Raw genomic sequence first — 14,066 nt, 5'->3', positions numbered from 1 at the left:
TCATAGCTTCTTCTTGGAGCAGCTGGTTCTGGAACCCACCCGGGGAGAGGCGATTCTTGATTTCGTCCTAAGTGGACACGGGATTCGGTCCGCACAGCCCAGTAAGTGTGACCATAATGTAATTAAATTTAACGTCTTTGTGGGGGGGGGACAATACCGTGGTAACCTTTAGCTTTAAAAAGGGGAACTACACCAAAATGAGACGGAAATTTAAAAGAGCGGTCACCAGGGTTAAACGCCTGAAAGCAGTACGGGGAACATCGAAAACTGCCCCAGTATGGGTTCAGACTAACTGTATAACCCAAAGTGGAAAAGGCAAGAGAGTGTCTCAAACTGGGGGTTCCTGACCCAAAAGGGGGGTGATGGTATGGCCACCCATATTTCTGCACTGCCTTCAGAGCTGGGCAGCCGGAGAGCAATGACTGCTGGCCGGGCACCCAGCTCTGAAGGCAGCATCGCCACCAGCAGCCGTGCAGAAGTCAGGGTGGCATGGAGGGGAGGGGGGACGATCATCACAGCACGAAGTATTTTCGAAGCTGGTCCCAGCAAAAACAAACAAACAAACAAAAAACTTGAGAACCTCTACAGTAAGAGGACCAAAACAAGGCCACTATAGCTAAACAACAGAGCTACGGAGGCCATTCAAGGTATGCTGTAAAATCTGGACGTTAAATGCTGGTGAAGTGAATAGGAACACGCACAAACTCTGATACGCTGATGCAGGGCAAGAAGGGAATTTGAGAAGCCACTTGCTAAAGATGCAAAAACGAACAGATTTATTTTTAAGTATACTGGAAGCAGAAGGCCTGCCAGATAGCCAGTGGAGACACAAGACAACCAAGGCGTTGAAGAGCTCCGTTTAAGCTTGAAAGCTGGTGTCTCTCACCAACAGATATTGGTCCAACAACCAAAATACCACCTCACCCACCGCATCTCTCTAATATCCTGAGACCAATTTGACTAGAACACCACGGTCTAAAATGGAGCACTCAAGGAAGACAAGGCCATTTTGGAGAAGCTAAATGAACGCTTCCCACCAGTCGGCACTGCAGCGGATGTGGGAGAAATAGCTCTGGTGGTGGGGGGGGGTCGTTTTTGGGTGAGAGATCTGAAGTCCTGTTCCACACTGACGTGTAAACAGAAGAGGCTTTCGAATAAACTGATACATTTAACAGTACTAAGTCACCAGGACCAGAGGGTATTCGCCCAAGGGTTCAGGAGGAACTCAAAGGTGAAATTGCAGAACTACTAACCATGGTCTGTAATCTATCACTGAAGCAAGCCTCTGTTCCGGACTATTGGAAGATCGCTAATGTTTAAGGCTACGTTCTAGTCGCGGGTATTTTTAATAGTCATGGACAGGTCACGGGCGGTAAACATGTCAAACCCCCACCCCGAGGTAAATCATCCCCCCTGACTGCCTCCCACACACCCGAATGGCTGCTGTTTCAGAACTCACGGAAAGTCATGGAATCTGTGACCGATTTTTAACCTTCCTGATGTCACCCCAAGTTTTAAAAAGTATCCCAGGAGCGACCCTGAGAATTACAGGCTGGTGAGCTTCACTTCCCTTCTGGGCAAATTGGTAACAATGGCAGTAAAGAACAGAATGATCAGACGCAGAGATAAACACGATTTGTTGGGGAAGAGCCAATTCTGCTTTTGTGAAGGGAAATCAGGCCTCACCAATCTATTAGAACTCTTTGAGGGTGTCAACAAGCATGTGAATAAGGATGATCCAGAGAATATAGGGCACTTGGACTTTCAGAAAGCCTTTGACAAGGTCCCTTACCAAAGGCTCTTAAGCAAAGTAAGCAGCCATGGGATAAGAGGGAAGGTCCTCTTGTGGATTGGTAACTGGTTAAAAGACAGAAAATCAAAGGGTAGAAATAAATAGATTTCACACTGGGGAGAGTTAAATGGTGGGGTTCCCCAAGGATCTGCACGAGCTGTTCAACATAAATGATCTGGGAAAAGGGGTACACAGTGAGGTGGCAGATACAAAATGACCCAAAGCAGACAGCAAAGAGTTACAAAGGGATCTCACAAACCTGGGTGACTGGGCAACAAAATGGCAGATGAAATTCAAAATTGGTAAGTGCCAAGTGATGCACGTTGAAAACAATAATCCCAGCTCTACATATACAGTGATGGGGTCTAAGTTAGCTGTTACCACCCAAGAAGGAGATCTTGGAGTCATGGTGGCTAGTTCTCTGAAATCATCCACTCCATGTGCAGCGGCCGTCAAAAAACCGAACAGAACATTGGGAACCGTTCGGAAAGGGATAGATAATAAGACAGAAAACATCATATTGCCTCTCTATAAATCCATGGCATGCCCACATCTTGAATACTGCACGCAGATGGGGTCACCCCATCTCAAAAGAGAGATCTTGGAACTGGGAAAGGTTCAGAAAAGGGCAACAAAGATGATCAAGGGCATAGAAAAGCTTCTGTAGGAGGGGAAACTAAAATATATATTTCTGAGCTGTTCGGTTTAGGGCTGGTCTACACAAATTTAAGGCCAGCTTAATGACGTCACTGAAGCCTGTGAAAATATCACACCCCGCGCAATGTAATTAAGCTGACTTAAGCCCCAGTGTAGACACTGCTGGGTCTATGGAAGAATTCTTTCAACTAAGATACCACTTCTCCATCACTGTAGTGTGTGCAAAAATAACGCCTACCCTTAAAGAAGAGAGGTGACTAAGGGGGGATATGATAGAGGTCTATGCAACCATGAATGGTGTGGAGAAAGTGAACAGGGAAGCCCCATCACTGGGGATTTTTAAGAGCAGGTTAGACAAACACCTGTCAGGGCCAGTCTAGATAATACCTAGTCCTGCCATGAGTGCAGGGGACGGGCCTCGATGAGCTCTCGAGGTCCCTTCCAGTCCTATGAGTCTAAGTGTTATTTACCCTTTCCTGCAATACCAAAACCAGAGGTCACCTGATGAAATGAATAGGAAGCAGGTTTAATACAAACAAAAGTATTCTTTTCCCCCCCACACAATTAACCTGTGGAGCTCGTTGTTGTAGGATGTTGAGTTGGCCAAAAGTATAACTGGCTTTAAAAAAGAACTAGATAAGTTCATGGAGGATAGGTCCATCAATGGCTATTCCACAAGATGGTCAGCGATACAACCCCATGCAGGAAGCAACCCTAAACTTCTGACTGGCAGAAGCCAGGAGGGGAAGATGTGTCGATCACTCCAACTGTCCTGTACACTCCCTCTCAAGCTCTGGTACAGGCCACAGTTGGCAGACAGGATACTGGGCTAGATGGGCCATGGGTCTGACCGGTAAGGCTGTTCTTATGATAAAAACGGCACACACCAAAAACGCTTAAAACCCACCGTTTTGAGCAACTGTGAAACATTACATTGATAAAAATCGGGGGGAAAAGAAGCTTAAAAACAAACATGGATATTATCCATCAAAAGTATAAAAATAAAATAAAAATCGAATTCTGCCTAGCCTAGCTATAGTTATTTACGTTCAGCATTACTTTCTGTTTAAAAGTCAAATATTCTAACAACTCTCAAATCCAGATGCTTACTCAGATTGTCTTGAAATTCTTCGGGATAGCAGCGTTGAAAGAGTTTGTAACTGTACAGATTGAACTTTCAGACTGACGAGGAAACGTGAGGCATCAAAAGGACGGACACGCCCATGAAGTGCGGCGAGATTAAGGCTCTGTTAATAGCCAGAGGTTTCCGGCAATCCACTGTCACAAAGACTGGCTTGCTCAAGGGAGTATGCTGTAAAGTCTGAGCCATACCACTGTCAACTTCCAGACAATATGTGATATGCAGGAGTTTCTTCTTGACGTTTTGCCCCAACTTCGAAATTTCCAGATTAAAAGCAATACTTTAAAGTTCTCTGAAACCCACATGCAGACCCACACCCCTAACCGATGCAGGTATGCCGGCCGATCTCTCGTATAGACACAGTTAACAGGGGCAAGACCATTAAAAACCCTAAATGCCCATACCTGCATTAATGCAGAGTTAAGGTTGCCGAATGCTACCGTAACCCACACGCCCACGTAGTGGCGCCGAGACCACTTAAAGAGGGAGATTAAGGAATTTCCTCTACAGCCTTAGCTAACAGCCAGTTGGCTTTCAGCTCATGCACTAAGCTCCAGAGGTTCCCGGTTCGATCCCACCCACCAACAACTGGGGTCCCGCGTGTGGACGGTGGCTGAACGAAAACCAGGAGATGAAAAGTACACAACACCTCTTCCATGCAACCTTAACTCTGCCCCCACCCACTAGCACTGCAGCTGGCAAGAGCTACTCAGAAGAGTTCAGTAAGGGCGGTGCAAAGGTTAACAAACTACCAGGGAAGAAGAGATGGATTCTCCAGCTATTGAAATCTTCAGGACGATTTAGTCCGTGTCATAAATATAAAGGGAAGGGTAAACCCCTTTAAAATCCCTCCTGGCCAGAGGAAAAATCCTCTCACCTGTAAAGGGTTAAGAAGCTAAAGGCAACCTTGCTGGCACCTGACCAAAATGACCAATGAGGAGACAAGATACTTTCAAAAGCTGGGAGGAGGGAGAGAAACAAAGGGTCTGTGTCTGTCTGTATGCTGCTTTTGCCGGGGATAGACCAGGAATGGAGTCTTAGAACTTTTAGTAAGTAATCTAGCTAGGTATGTGTTAGATTATGATTTCTTTAAATGGCTGAGAAAAGAACTGTGCTGAATAGAATGACTATTTCTGTCTGTGTGTCTTTTTTGTAACTTAAGGTTTTGCCTAGAGGGGTTCTCTATGTTTTGAATCTAATTACCCTGTAACGTATCTACCATCCTGATTTTTCAGAGGTGATTTCTTTACTTCTATTTCTATTAAAAGTCTTCTTGTAAGAAAACTAAATGCTTTTTCATTGTTCTCAGATCGAAGGGTTTGGGTCTGTGGTCACCTATGCAAATTGGTGAGGATTTTTACCAAACCTTTCCCAGGAAGTGGGGTGCAAGGGTTGGGAGGATTTTGGGGGGAAAGACGTGTCCAAACTACGTTTCCCAGTAAACCCAGTTAGAGTTTGGTGGTGGCAGTGGATATTCCAAGGACAAAGGATAAAATTAATTTGTACCTTGGGGAAGTTTTAACCTAAGCTGGTAAAAGTAAGCTTAGGAGGTTTTCATGCAGGTCCCCACATCTGTACCCTAGAGTTCAGAGCGGGGGAGGAACCTTGACAGTCCGACACAAGGTATTCAGCTGAATGCTGCCGTAACTGGACAAAATTCGAAGGCCTGTGTTACCCAGGAGACCAGACTATATGACCTCATCCCTTCAGGCTTTAAATTCCATGAATCTGTCATAAATATGAGGACGGACTAAGAGAACATGTCACCATCTGTCTTGTGCTCTACAGACGGGAATCCCAGCATTTATCGGCATGCCCTCCGGCTGCGTGCACTGGGTCAGCTGTAATCAGATGGGGGAGGGATCAGTTGGAGCAGCTTGGCGGAGCTGTGACTGTGACATGAAGGGACGCGCACATGAAACTTGAGGGACTGAGTCTGCCCCATTTCAGGGTTGTAGGTTGTGTCACCAGGGGGAGTTCTGGCCAGGGGGATCGTCAGCAGTGTGGTGGCATACGGGCTTGGTGGTCTCGAGGGCTAAGTGACGGCAACGACTCACCTGAGGCTGACGGGCTCCGTACCATTTTGCAAGTCTGGGACAGCCTGTGTGCGGTAGATTACAGGCCAGGGGTAGGAAGTTTCTATTCACGACCCTTGCACCTAAGCCTACGTTTTGCCTTAGCAAAGAGAAGACGTTCGACTTTGCCCTGTACTGTTCCCGGGCTCTGTTCCCCGCAGCGTTCTGCAACAGGAGAGGGCAGAGCCCTCGAGCGTGTGACAGTGGCACGTTGCTGAAACAGGGCAGAGTTAAGGTTACATGATGGGGGTGACGTGAACCTTAACTCTGCACTTCCCCTTCCAAGAACCGAGGGGACGGGAATCCTTACCCAGCGAGGTCACATTCTCGTAGTTCTCCTGCATGACGTCTCTGAGCGGGGTCCAGCAGAGCCCACTCTTCCCTGGTGAAATACACAGCCACCTCCTCGAAGGTCACCGGCCCCTGAAAGAGCAAGAGTCGAACCCTCAGGACCTGCTGCCCCACTCACAGCCCCACCATTCGTGGGGCAGAGGAGCCAATCAAGTGGAAGCTCCGGGAGGCTCCCGGTGAACAAAGCCCCACTCCCACCCTGCGGAGATCAGGCGTGGGGAGAAAGAGAGAGCCCCTGGTCTCTCCCAGCAGAGAAACAGGGGCAAACCCACTAGCCTCCTACAGTGGCTAGAGGCCCCAGCAGAGTCCACGGAAAGCCCCCTGGTACGAATTCCACTGTCAGCAGCTGGATATGAGGGGAGGGGGAATCTCCCCTAAGCCTCACTGCTGGGTGCCCCCTTCATATCTCACAGCAGCTGCTGGTTAGTCGGGTCAGGCTCCAGCATGGGCAGCCTGGTCCGTTTTCCCTACCGAGTCCAGGGGTCCTGTTTCCTCTTCCACAAATTAGGGACTATTTCCCCTGACACTGTCCCCAGGGCAGTGCACCACACACCCCCAGCAGCGGGGGACAGGGAGAACCAGGGACTGGCTTTTCCCCTCTCTCTGCTCCACACCTTGTTCACAGAAGGCGGATCTGCCCAGGGAGGCTGTAAGAAGTGTGTCTGGGCAGGCCAGTCGGCCAACCGCTCTCCCCACTTATTTCTCCCACTGCCCCCCTTCAGTCTCCCTCCTCTTTCCCCATCGCGCTCCCTCTGGCCGGGAAAGTCCCGTTTTGGAGTTGTCTGCTCTCCCGTGGCTGGATCGGCTCCCGCAATCGCTAATGGGAGGAGAGACGAGAGGCCGTTGGGGCAGACCCAGGACTTTCCCTGAGGTCTCTCTGGTTCAGGAGTTAGGAGCAACGGGGCTGGAGAATGTCCTCACCTTGGCTGGCGCAGAGGGGGCTTTACTGAAGGTCTCTCCTCGGCACCGATCCCACTTGGGGAGCAGCAGCTGCTCAGCCTGGTCTCCCACATCACAGTGGAGGCTGCAGGGTCTGACCAGGAAGCTGAACCCCCATATCCTGAGCAGAGGGGGGCAGAGGGTCTGAGCCGCCTTCCCTCCTTTAGGTACAACCAGAGCTCCGTGGTGCGGGCAGCTAATGGCAACACCTCCCCACAGGGACAGGTGCTGATCTCATTTATCCCGTGTTAATCTGGAGTCACTCTTTGTCCTTCCTAGCAGTAACTCTGGATTAACACGTGTCTGAAGGTTCGTCTACACCCCACCAATTTATGTAGGTTATTGGAGACTGCGGGGGGGGGGGGGCTCTTGGAAGTCCAGGAGCTCTGGGCTGTCGGTCCCGTGCTGCCCGGGGTCCCTCGGGACAGCTCTGTCCGACATTAGGGATTTTTTTCCCCCCCGAGAACCCCCTGAAACATTTCGCGAACCCCCAGGGCACCCTGTCACCACAGCGACTGTCACTCAGGGAGCGGGGAGTACCTACGCCACCAGGAGAAACACCTGGCGTTCCTACAGTTTTGAAGGGGGAAGAGAAGCAAAAACGGTGGCGATTTCATATCAGACTTTGTAAGTGGATAGAAAGTTATCCTCACCCCTTGCAGGCCATTCATACAGGCAGAGAGAGCGTCTTTAACAGGAGAATGGAAGGCCTGGAGGAACCAAAAAATATTTAAGAAATTTCCATGTCCCGTCACTGGCCAAGAATGGCCACCAGGCAACCACCCCAGAAGTGGCTGCATCTCGGTGCTGGGGGAAGGAACCCCCGAGGGGAGACCGTTCATCACCTGGCGGGTGGGGGTACCTCTGGTGAAAATGGTGAGGAGAACGTGAGGGTAGCTTGGAGATGCTCGGGCACTGGATGGGGCCGCAAGGACCCAGTTACACCCAGGGCAGCCCACTGAGGAGCAAACTCCTCGGCTTGTGCCATCTGGGGAAAAGCAGAGGATGCAGCCCACGGTCTGGTTAGCAGCTGGGAGACCCTGATCCCCTTTCCAAGAGGGGCAGCCCCTGGCTTTAATGCCTATTACATATGGGGCCAGTCTCTTTCATCGACCCTTTTAAATGATTCTCCAATGAGAAGCAAGTTGATCAGGGGACAATTTAACCCCCTGCATCCGGAAACTGTCTCAGGGCGACAGAAAAGGAGGACTTGTGGCACCTTAGAGACGAACAAATTTATTCGAGCATAAGCTTTCGTGAGCTGCAGCCCACTTCATCGGATGCATACTGTGGAAAATACAAAGTGGGGAGATTTTATGTACACAGAGAACATGAAACAATGGGTGTTACCCTACACACTGTAACCAGAGTGATCAGGTAAGGTGAGCAATTACCAGCAGGAGAGAAAAAAACCTTTTCTAGTGATAATCAAGGTGGGCCATTTCCAGCAGTTGACAAGCACCTCTGAGGAACAGCGGCGGGGGAAGGGGGGGGAATAAACATGGGGAAATAGTTTTACTTTGTGTAATGACCCATCCACTCCCAGTCTCTATTCAAGCCTAAGTTAACTGGATCCAGTTTGCAAATTAATTCCAATTCAGCCCTCTCTCGTTGGAGTCTGTGAGGTTTTTGATAAAATGCTGATGACGCCAGAGGGAAAACCACCAAAATCGGAGGGGATTTTATATCCAGATTAAAGGGGGGGGGGAAGTGGGCTCCTTTGAAGGGATTTTTAGATGAATGTTCAGTAAACGGTCCTGGATTCTCCCCCCCCATATGGGCAGCAAGGTGCCCTTTGAAAAGCCGCTTTAAGAGGGCAGCCAGAGGGGTTGGAGCACGAAGGGCTACCTGAGGGCAGGGATGGGGTGGCAACAGGTGACTGGCAGCTGGCGGGGGGGTGGGGGGGGGACTTGAGACTACAGCAGCTGTGACTGGGTCACCTGGGGCTAGGCACATGGAGGGGGGGGACACTTGCTCCTCCCTTTCCCTCCTGTGCCCCTTCCCTGCCCTGTTGCTGGCAGAGAACAGCCCCCTCGTCTCCACCCCAGAGCCAGCCGCAAAGCTGCGCCCACTAAGCCCCTTCTCATTTGGGGAATGACTCAGGGCAAGAGTTTCCCACCTAAGCCAGGTCAATGAGCATTGAGAAGGTGGAGGGGGGGGAGGGGGGGGGAACCCTCCCCCCCAATTTTGAGATGTTAAATTGATATTTGAGAACTAGGGGACCTCTTTCCCCACCAGGAGCAGATCCTGCCCCACAACTTCATTAGCCGCAAGGGAGCAGATTCGGGGCGGGGGGGGGGGGAGATTTAATGCCCCCAGGTCCCCTTGGGCAGAGGGTCTCACTTTCCCACGGTCACTTTCCCACGGTCTCTGTCAATTACCTGCCGTCTCTGGCTCCCGGCTGGCCCCAGCTGGAGAAAGCGCCCCCCGGCCGGGCAGGGAGGGGTTAATGGGGGGATTCCCTCCCCCCCCCCCAGCACGGACCCCGGGGGGAGCAGCAGCTGCTCGCCCAGCGTCTGATGCTCTCGGGGCTTTGTTCTCCCGGATTCCTGCCTCCTTCCTCCCGGCTGCTCCAGCCCCTTCCTGTGCCCTGCAAATCCCGTCCCGCGGCTGCAGCGCTGGCTGGGGGGGGGGCTGGCCCCAGGGGTGCTCGCCCCCCTCAGCCCGGGCAGGGGCTGGGGCTGGGGCTAGCCCGGGATGCCCGGAGCTCCTCTCCGCACCGCGGAGTTTTGTCCGGCGAGATCCAAACCCTGCAGGGCTCGGGCGCCGCCGGAGCGTGTCCACACCTGGTGCCCTGGCGCGGAGCGTGAGCGCAGGGCACGGGGCGGGGGGCGCTACACAGGCCCCGGCGTCCCTGGGGGTGCTCAAGCCCCGCACCCCCGCTCTGCCCCCAAACCATCCAACCTCTTCCCCCCCCCCCCCACGCGACCCCTTCCCACCTCTTCTGCCCCACCCCACCCGAGCCCTTCCCACCCCTGCTCTGCGCCCACCCCAGCACATCTCTGCCCTTACAGGAGGGGACTGTCCCTGGCTTTATCCCTTCACTTAATGACTGTGAAAAAGCAAACAGCAAGAGAAGGAGTTCCTGTTTCCTACCTGGCCGAAAGGAAGGCAGGCTGAGTGATTTCCAGGGCAGTCGGCAATAAAAGCCAAGCTAGCAGAGGATGGTTTCGATCCATCGACCTCTGGGTTATGGGCCCAGCACGCTTCCGCTGCGCCACTCTGCTGGGTGATTTTGTCCCTCTGCCACGCTGGGCAGACTGCTCCTTGTGGGGCCGAGCGTGTGACTTGGGCGCTGGGGAGAGGGAGCGGGCACAAGGGACTGTTACAGTCATTGAAGAAGCTCATTTTGCCTGTGTCCTTTTCAACTATAAAAGAACGAACTGAAATCTGAGCGCTGCATTCTTCTCCGCTGTTCGCCTTGGGGTAAGAATTGGGCAAAAACATCCTCTCCCCCTCCACCCCCCGGCTTTTTTTCAGTCCGTTTGCTGAAAACCTGGTGCTGAAAACGTTAATAGTTTTGATGTCATTTATTATGACCCATTTAACATTTGTTCTCCATCTCACGTGTATTAGAACCAACTCTAGCTTCTAAAAATGAATTCCAAAATCCAGTCTGCCCTCAAAACTTGGTGGCCAAATTTCCAAACCTCTCTGAGCAAGAGAGATCCGAGCACTTTACATAGGCCCGTATATTTTTCAAAGGCAGTTTTGTTCAGTGAAATGCAGGCCCGGAGAGTCTATTAAACTGAGAGGGGAATGGAGCTCACTGCTTATTTTATTTGTTTCCCAATGGGCAATGCCAGGTTTCTAAATCAGCTGGAATATTTTAAGATTGCAAATAATTTAGGGCAGGGTCCTGGCTCCCTGGAAGGTCGGGGAAGATGTGAGCTTCGTTAGCCAGTGAAATCTGCAGCGTGCCTATCACAATCGGCCAGTGCGGCGTGGTCCCGGGAGGTTGAGGACTGTATTTATTCGCCTCCCTTTTAAGAACGGGTGGAAGGGCGAGCGGTGTCTCACAGATCCTGCACCCCCCCCAGGGAGCTGGGGTGGGGGGCAAGCAAGGGGCAATACCAAGCGGTCCGTGCGTCCACATCACTTTCCCCACCTGGGCTGGGCAGCTTCTTGCTCACCCCTCTGGGGGTGCGGAGGAACGTGGGGGGAGGGGACGGACGGGGAAGCAAGCCCCAGGTCAGTTTCCCCATGGGGGCATGGGAGGGGGGGTGCAGGGCTTAGGAGCCGGAGAAGAGACTGCAGCACGCAGTAAGTGTGGCAATATACACCTCTTCAATCCAGATTAAACACTGTGGGGAGGCAGTGTTGCCCTGGGGGGGGGGGGGGAGCCCGCAGGAGCCAGGGGCAATGCGGGGTCAGGGGCCACCATGCGGGCTCCAAAATACAACTTTGCCCAGGGCTCCATTTCCCCTAAGACCAGCCCTGGTTGAGATGGTGGCAGAGGGCAAAACCCCGGCACCGGGAGGGGCAGACGGGATAAAAGTTACCCCGGATGGGCTGAACCCTGGTTGCAAAAACTGGGGGGGAGTGAAGGGGCTTTTCCGTTTCCCCCACTCGCCGGAGTGGATGTCTCAAGCCCTGCGTCCCAGGGCTGGGTCTGGAAAGGCACCAGGCATCCCCATGCCGAGGCCAGTTTTCATTTGCGGACCCCTAAAAAATTGTGAAGGTAGGCGCGGAGCCCTTTGGAAAGCTTAGACCTTGTCGGCAGATCCCCTGCAGACCACAGGTTGAAAACCGTGGTAACGACAACCTTCGGTGGACCCTTCCAAGGTAGTCTGGAGACCCCCAGGACAAAGCAGCTCTTCCCTATCTATGGCCAGCTGTACTCTGCAAAGCGTCTTCACGAAAGGGTTGTGTCCCTGTCTCCTCCAGAAGGCCGCTTCCGGTGAAGGAAGCCGCCTTCTCCACCGAGGTAATCATTCCATATCCACAAGAGACGTCCAAACTCTCAAAACCGACTTAACTACCCCCCGGGTTTGTTTACCAAAACCATCCCTCGGGCTTCCGAGTCTTTCATCCAAAAATGCATCCTGAAGGAAAAATCTATGCCTCAAAGAGAACATCCTAATGGCTGAGCTGTACAAACCAGAACTGTTCACGATAGCAGCCCTGTTCCGCAAGGGAGTCGAAATCCTACATCTTTCCGTAAACTCACTCTTTCACAATAGGAGATGTGGGCTATGTCGATGAGGAGCGATTGCACGGGTGTAATGCTGAATTAAAAATGGTTACCCATGCCGCAACGCTCGCAGGCCTTTGTGTTAACAACCCGTGTGGTTAACGTTCTTAAATGTTTACATCAGACGCGTTTGTTAAAATGTGTAAACGTGTGCTTACGTACTATGGTGTAATTTTAAGCATATAACAGGCTAGTCTATCCATTCTTTACGTGGATTTTCCCCTATTAAAAAAATAGAGAAAATAACAGGTTTAAGACATCTTAAAACACGCAACACTCCTTAACTCTTGGTTTTGCAGAGGTCTCAGGTCAGGACGGGAGAAGACCTATCGTATGTGTTGCAATAGTTAAGGGTAACAGGTCCAGTTTAAGAAAAGAGTGGGGGACAAGGGAAAAATGGTGAACGCTGATTTTCAATTGTGCGATTCCATTCTGAATCTCCATGATTGGGGAGTTTTAAGAGCAGGCTGGACAAACCTGTCAGGGACGGTGTAGATAACACCTAGTCCCACTGTGAGTGCAGGGGACTGGAGTCGATGGCCCCGCGATGTCCCTTCCAGTCCTGCGGTTGTACGGGAGTGGAGTCCTAGGACGGAGGGGACCGTCTGTGGCTTTGTCCCTTGGTTTCATGACGGTGAAAAGTGAAATAGCCAGAGAAGGAGTTCCTGTTCTGGACGTGGCTGAAAGGAAGGCAGGCTGAGTGATTTCCAGGGCAGTCGGCAATAAAAGCCAAGCTAGCAGAGGATGGTTTCGATCCATCGACCTCTGGGTTATGGGCCCAGCACGCTTCCGCTGCGCCACTCTGCTGGGTGATTTTGTCCCTCTGCCACGCTGGGCAGACTGCTCCTTGTGGGGCCGAGCGTGTGACTTGGGCGCTGGGGAGAGGGAGCGGGCACAAGGGACTGTTACAGTCATTGAAGAAGCTCATTTTGCCCGTGTCCTTTTCAACTATAAAAGAACGAACTGAAATCTGAGCGCTGCATTCTTCTCCGCTGTTCGCCTTGGGGTAAGAATTGGGCAAAAACATCCTCTCCCCCCCCACCCCCTCCGGCTTTTCTGCAGGCAGGATACAGTCCGTTTGCTGAAAACCTGGTGCTGAAAACGTTAATAGTTTTGATGTCATTTATTATGACCCATTTAACATTTGTTCTCCATCTCACATGTATTAGAACCAACTCTAGCTTCTAAAAATGAATTCCAAAATCCAGTCTGCCCTCAAAACTTGGTGGCCAAATTTCCAAACCTCTCTGAGCAAGAGAGATCCGAGCACTTTACATAGGCCCGTATATTTTTCAAAGGCAGTTTTGTTCAGTGAAATGCAGGCCCAGAGAGTCTATTAAACTGAGAGGGGAATGGAGCTCACTGCTTATTTTATTTGTTTCCCAATGGGCAATGCCAGGTTTCTAAATCAGCTGGAATATTTTAAGATTGCGAATAATTTAGGGCAGGGTCCTGGCTCCCTGGAAGGTCGGGGAAGATGTGAGCTTCGTTAGCCAGTGAAATCTGCAGCGTGCCTATCACAATCGGCCAGTGCGGCGTGGTCCCGGGAGGTTGAGGACTGTATTTATTCGCCTCCCTTTTCTGAAAACCTGGATTGAAAAGCAGAGGTGCACACTGTGAGGGGAGTGTCCGTTCCCGATGTTGATTGCAATATCAAACGTCTCTCTCGTTGACGAAGCCACCCTCTTGCAATAAAGCCAGGGCTGGGTAAGGATCAGACTTGAAAGCGAGTATAAATGTCCGTGGAAAGAAAGGAGAAGGGGGACGGGGGACGAGAAGAAGTCCATTATTGTTGTGGTCAGGGTCCGGGTTCCAGAGAACCATCTTTCGCCCCGCAAACGTCCCTGTTCGACAAACACAAACCCGCCCAGGGCCTCCTGGTTACACTTTTTGCCCGTGACGTGAAAAATCAAACCA

At 51.5% G+C, this 14,066-nt stretch overlaps 1 protein-coding gene and 1 non-coding gene across 11 annotated transcripts in view; both read right to left on the bottom strand.

Annotated features, from left to right (window-relative positions):
- Positions 1–10,294, bottom strand: part of LOC125628634 (uncharacterized) — a 99,009-nt gene extending 88,715 nt beyond the window's left edge. For 3 of the 10 annotated variants that reach the window (XM_075123974.1, XM_075123980.1, XM_075123981.1), the window contains exons 1-4: positions 9,337–9,512; positions 7,609–7,665; positions 6,938–7,076; positions 5,976–6,088 (exon numbers count right to left, since the gene is read on the bottom strand). In XM_075123974.1, the coding sequence (XP_074980075.1) occupies positions 5,976–6,009 (34 nt within the window). In that variant the 5' untranslated portion in view covers positions 6,010–6,088; positions 6,938–7,076; positions 7,609–7,665; positions 9,337–9,512. Of the gene's footprint in view, positions 1–5,975; positions 6,089–6,937; positions 7,077–7,608; positions 7,666–9,336; positions 9,513–10,051 lie in introns of those variants that run through there. The other 7 variants (XM_075123976.1, XM_075123983.1, XM_075123977.1 and 4 more) reach the window with 5 other exon arrangements.
- On the bottom strand, positions 10,111–10,182 carry TRNAM-CAU (transfer RNA methionine (anticodon CAU)). The gene has a single exon. It is a non-coding gene; the product is annotated as a tRNA-Met (tRNA).
- Positions 10,295–14,066: the final 3,772 nt, after the last annotated feature.

Source organism: Caretta caretta, chromosome 28 (assembly GCF_965140235.1).
Source record: "Caretta caretta isolate rCarCar2 chromosome 28, rCarCar1.hap1, whole genome shotgun sequence".
NCBI lineage: Eukaryota > Metazoa > Chordata > Testudines > Cheloniidae > Caretta > Caretta caretta.
The sequence above is the reverse complement of the archived record's forward strand: the minus strand, read 5'-3'. Positions and strand labels throughout refer to the sequence as shown.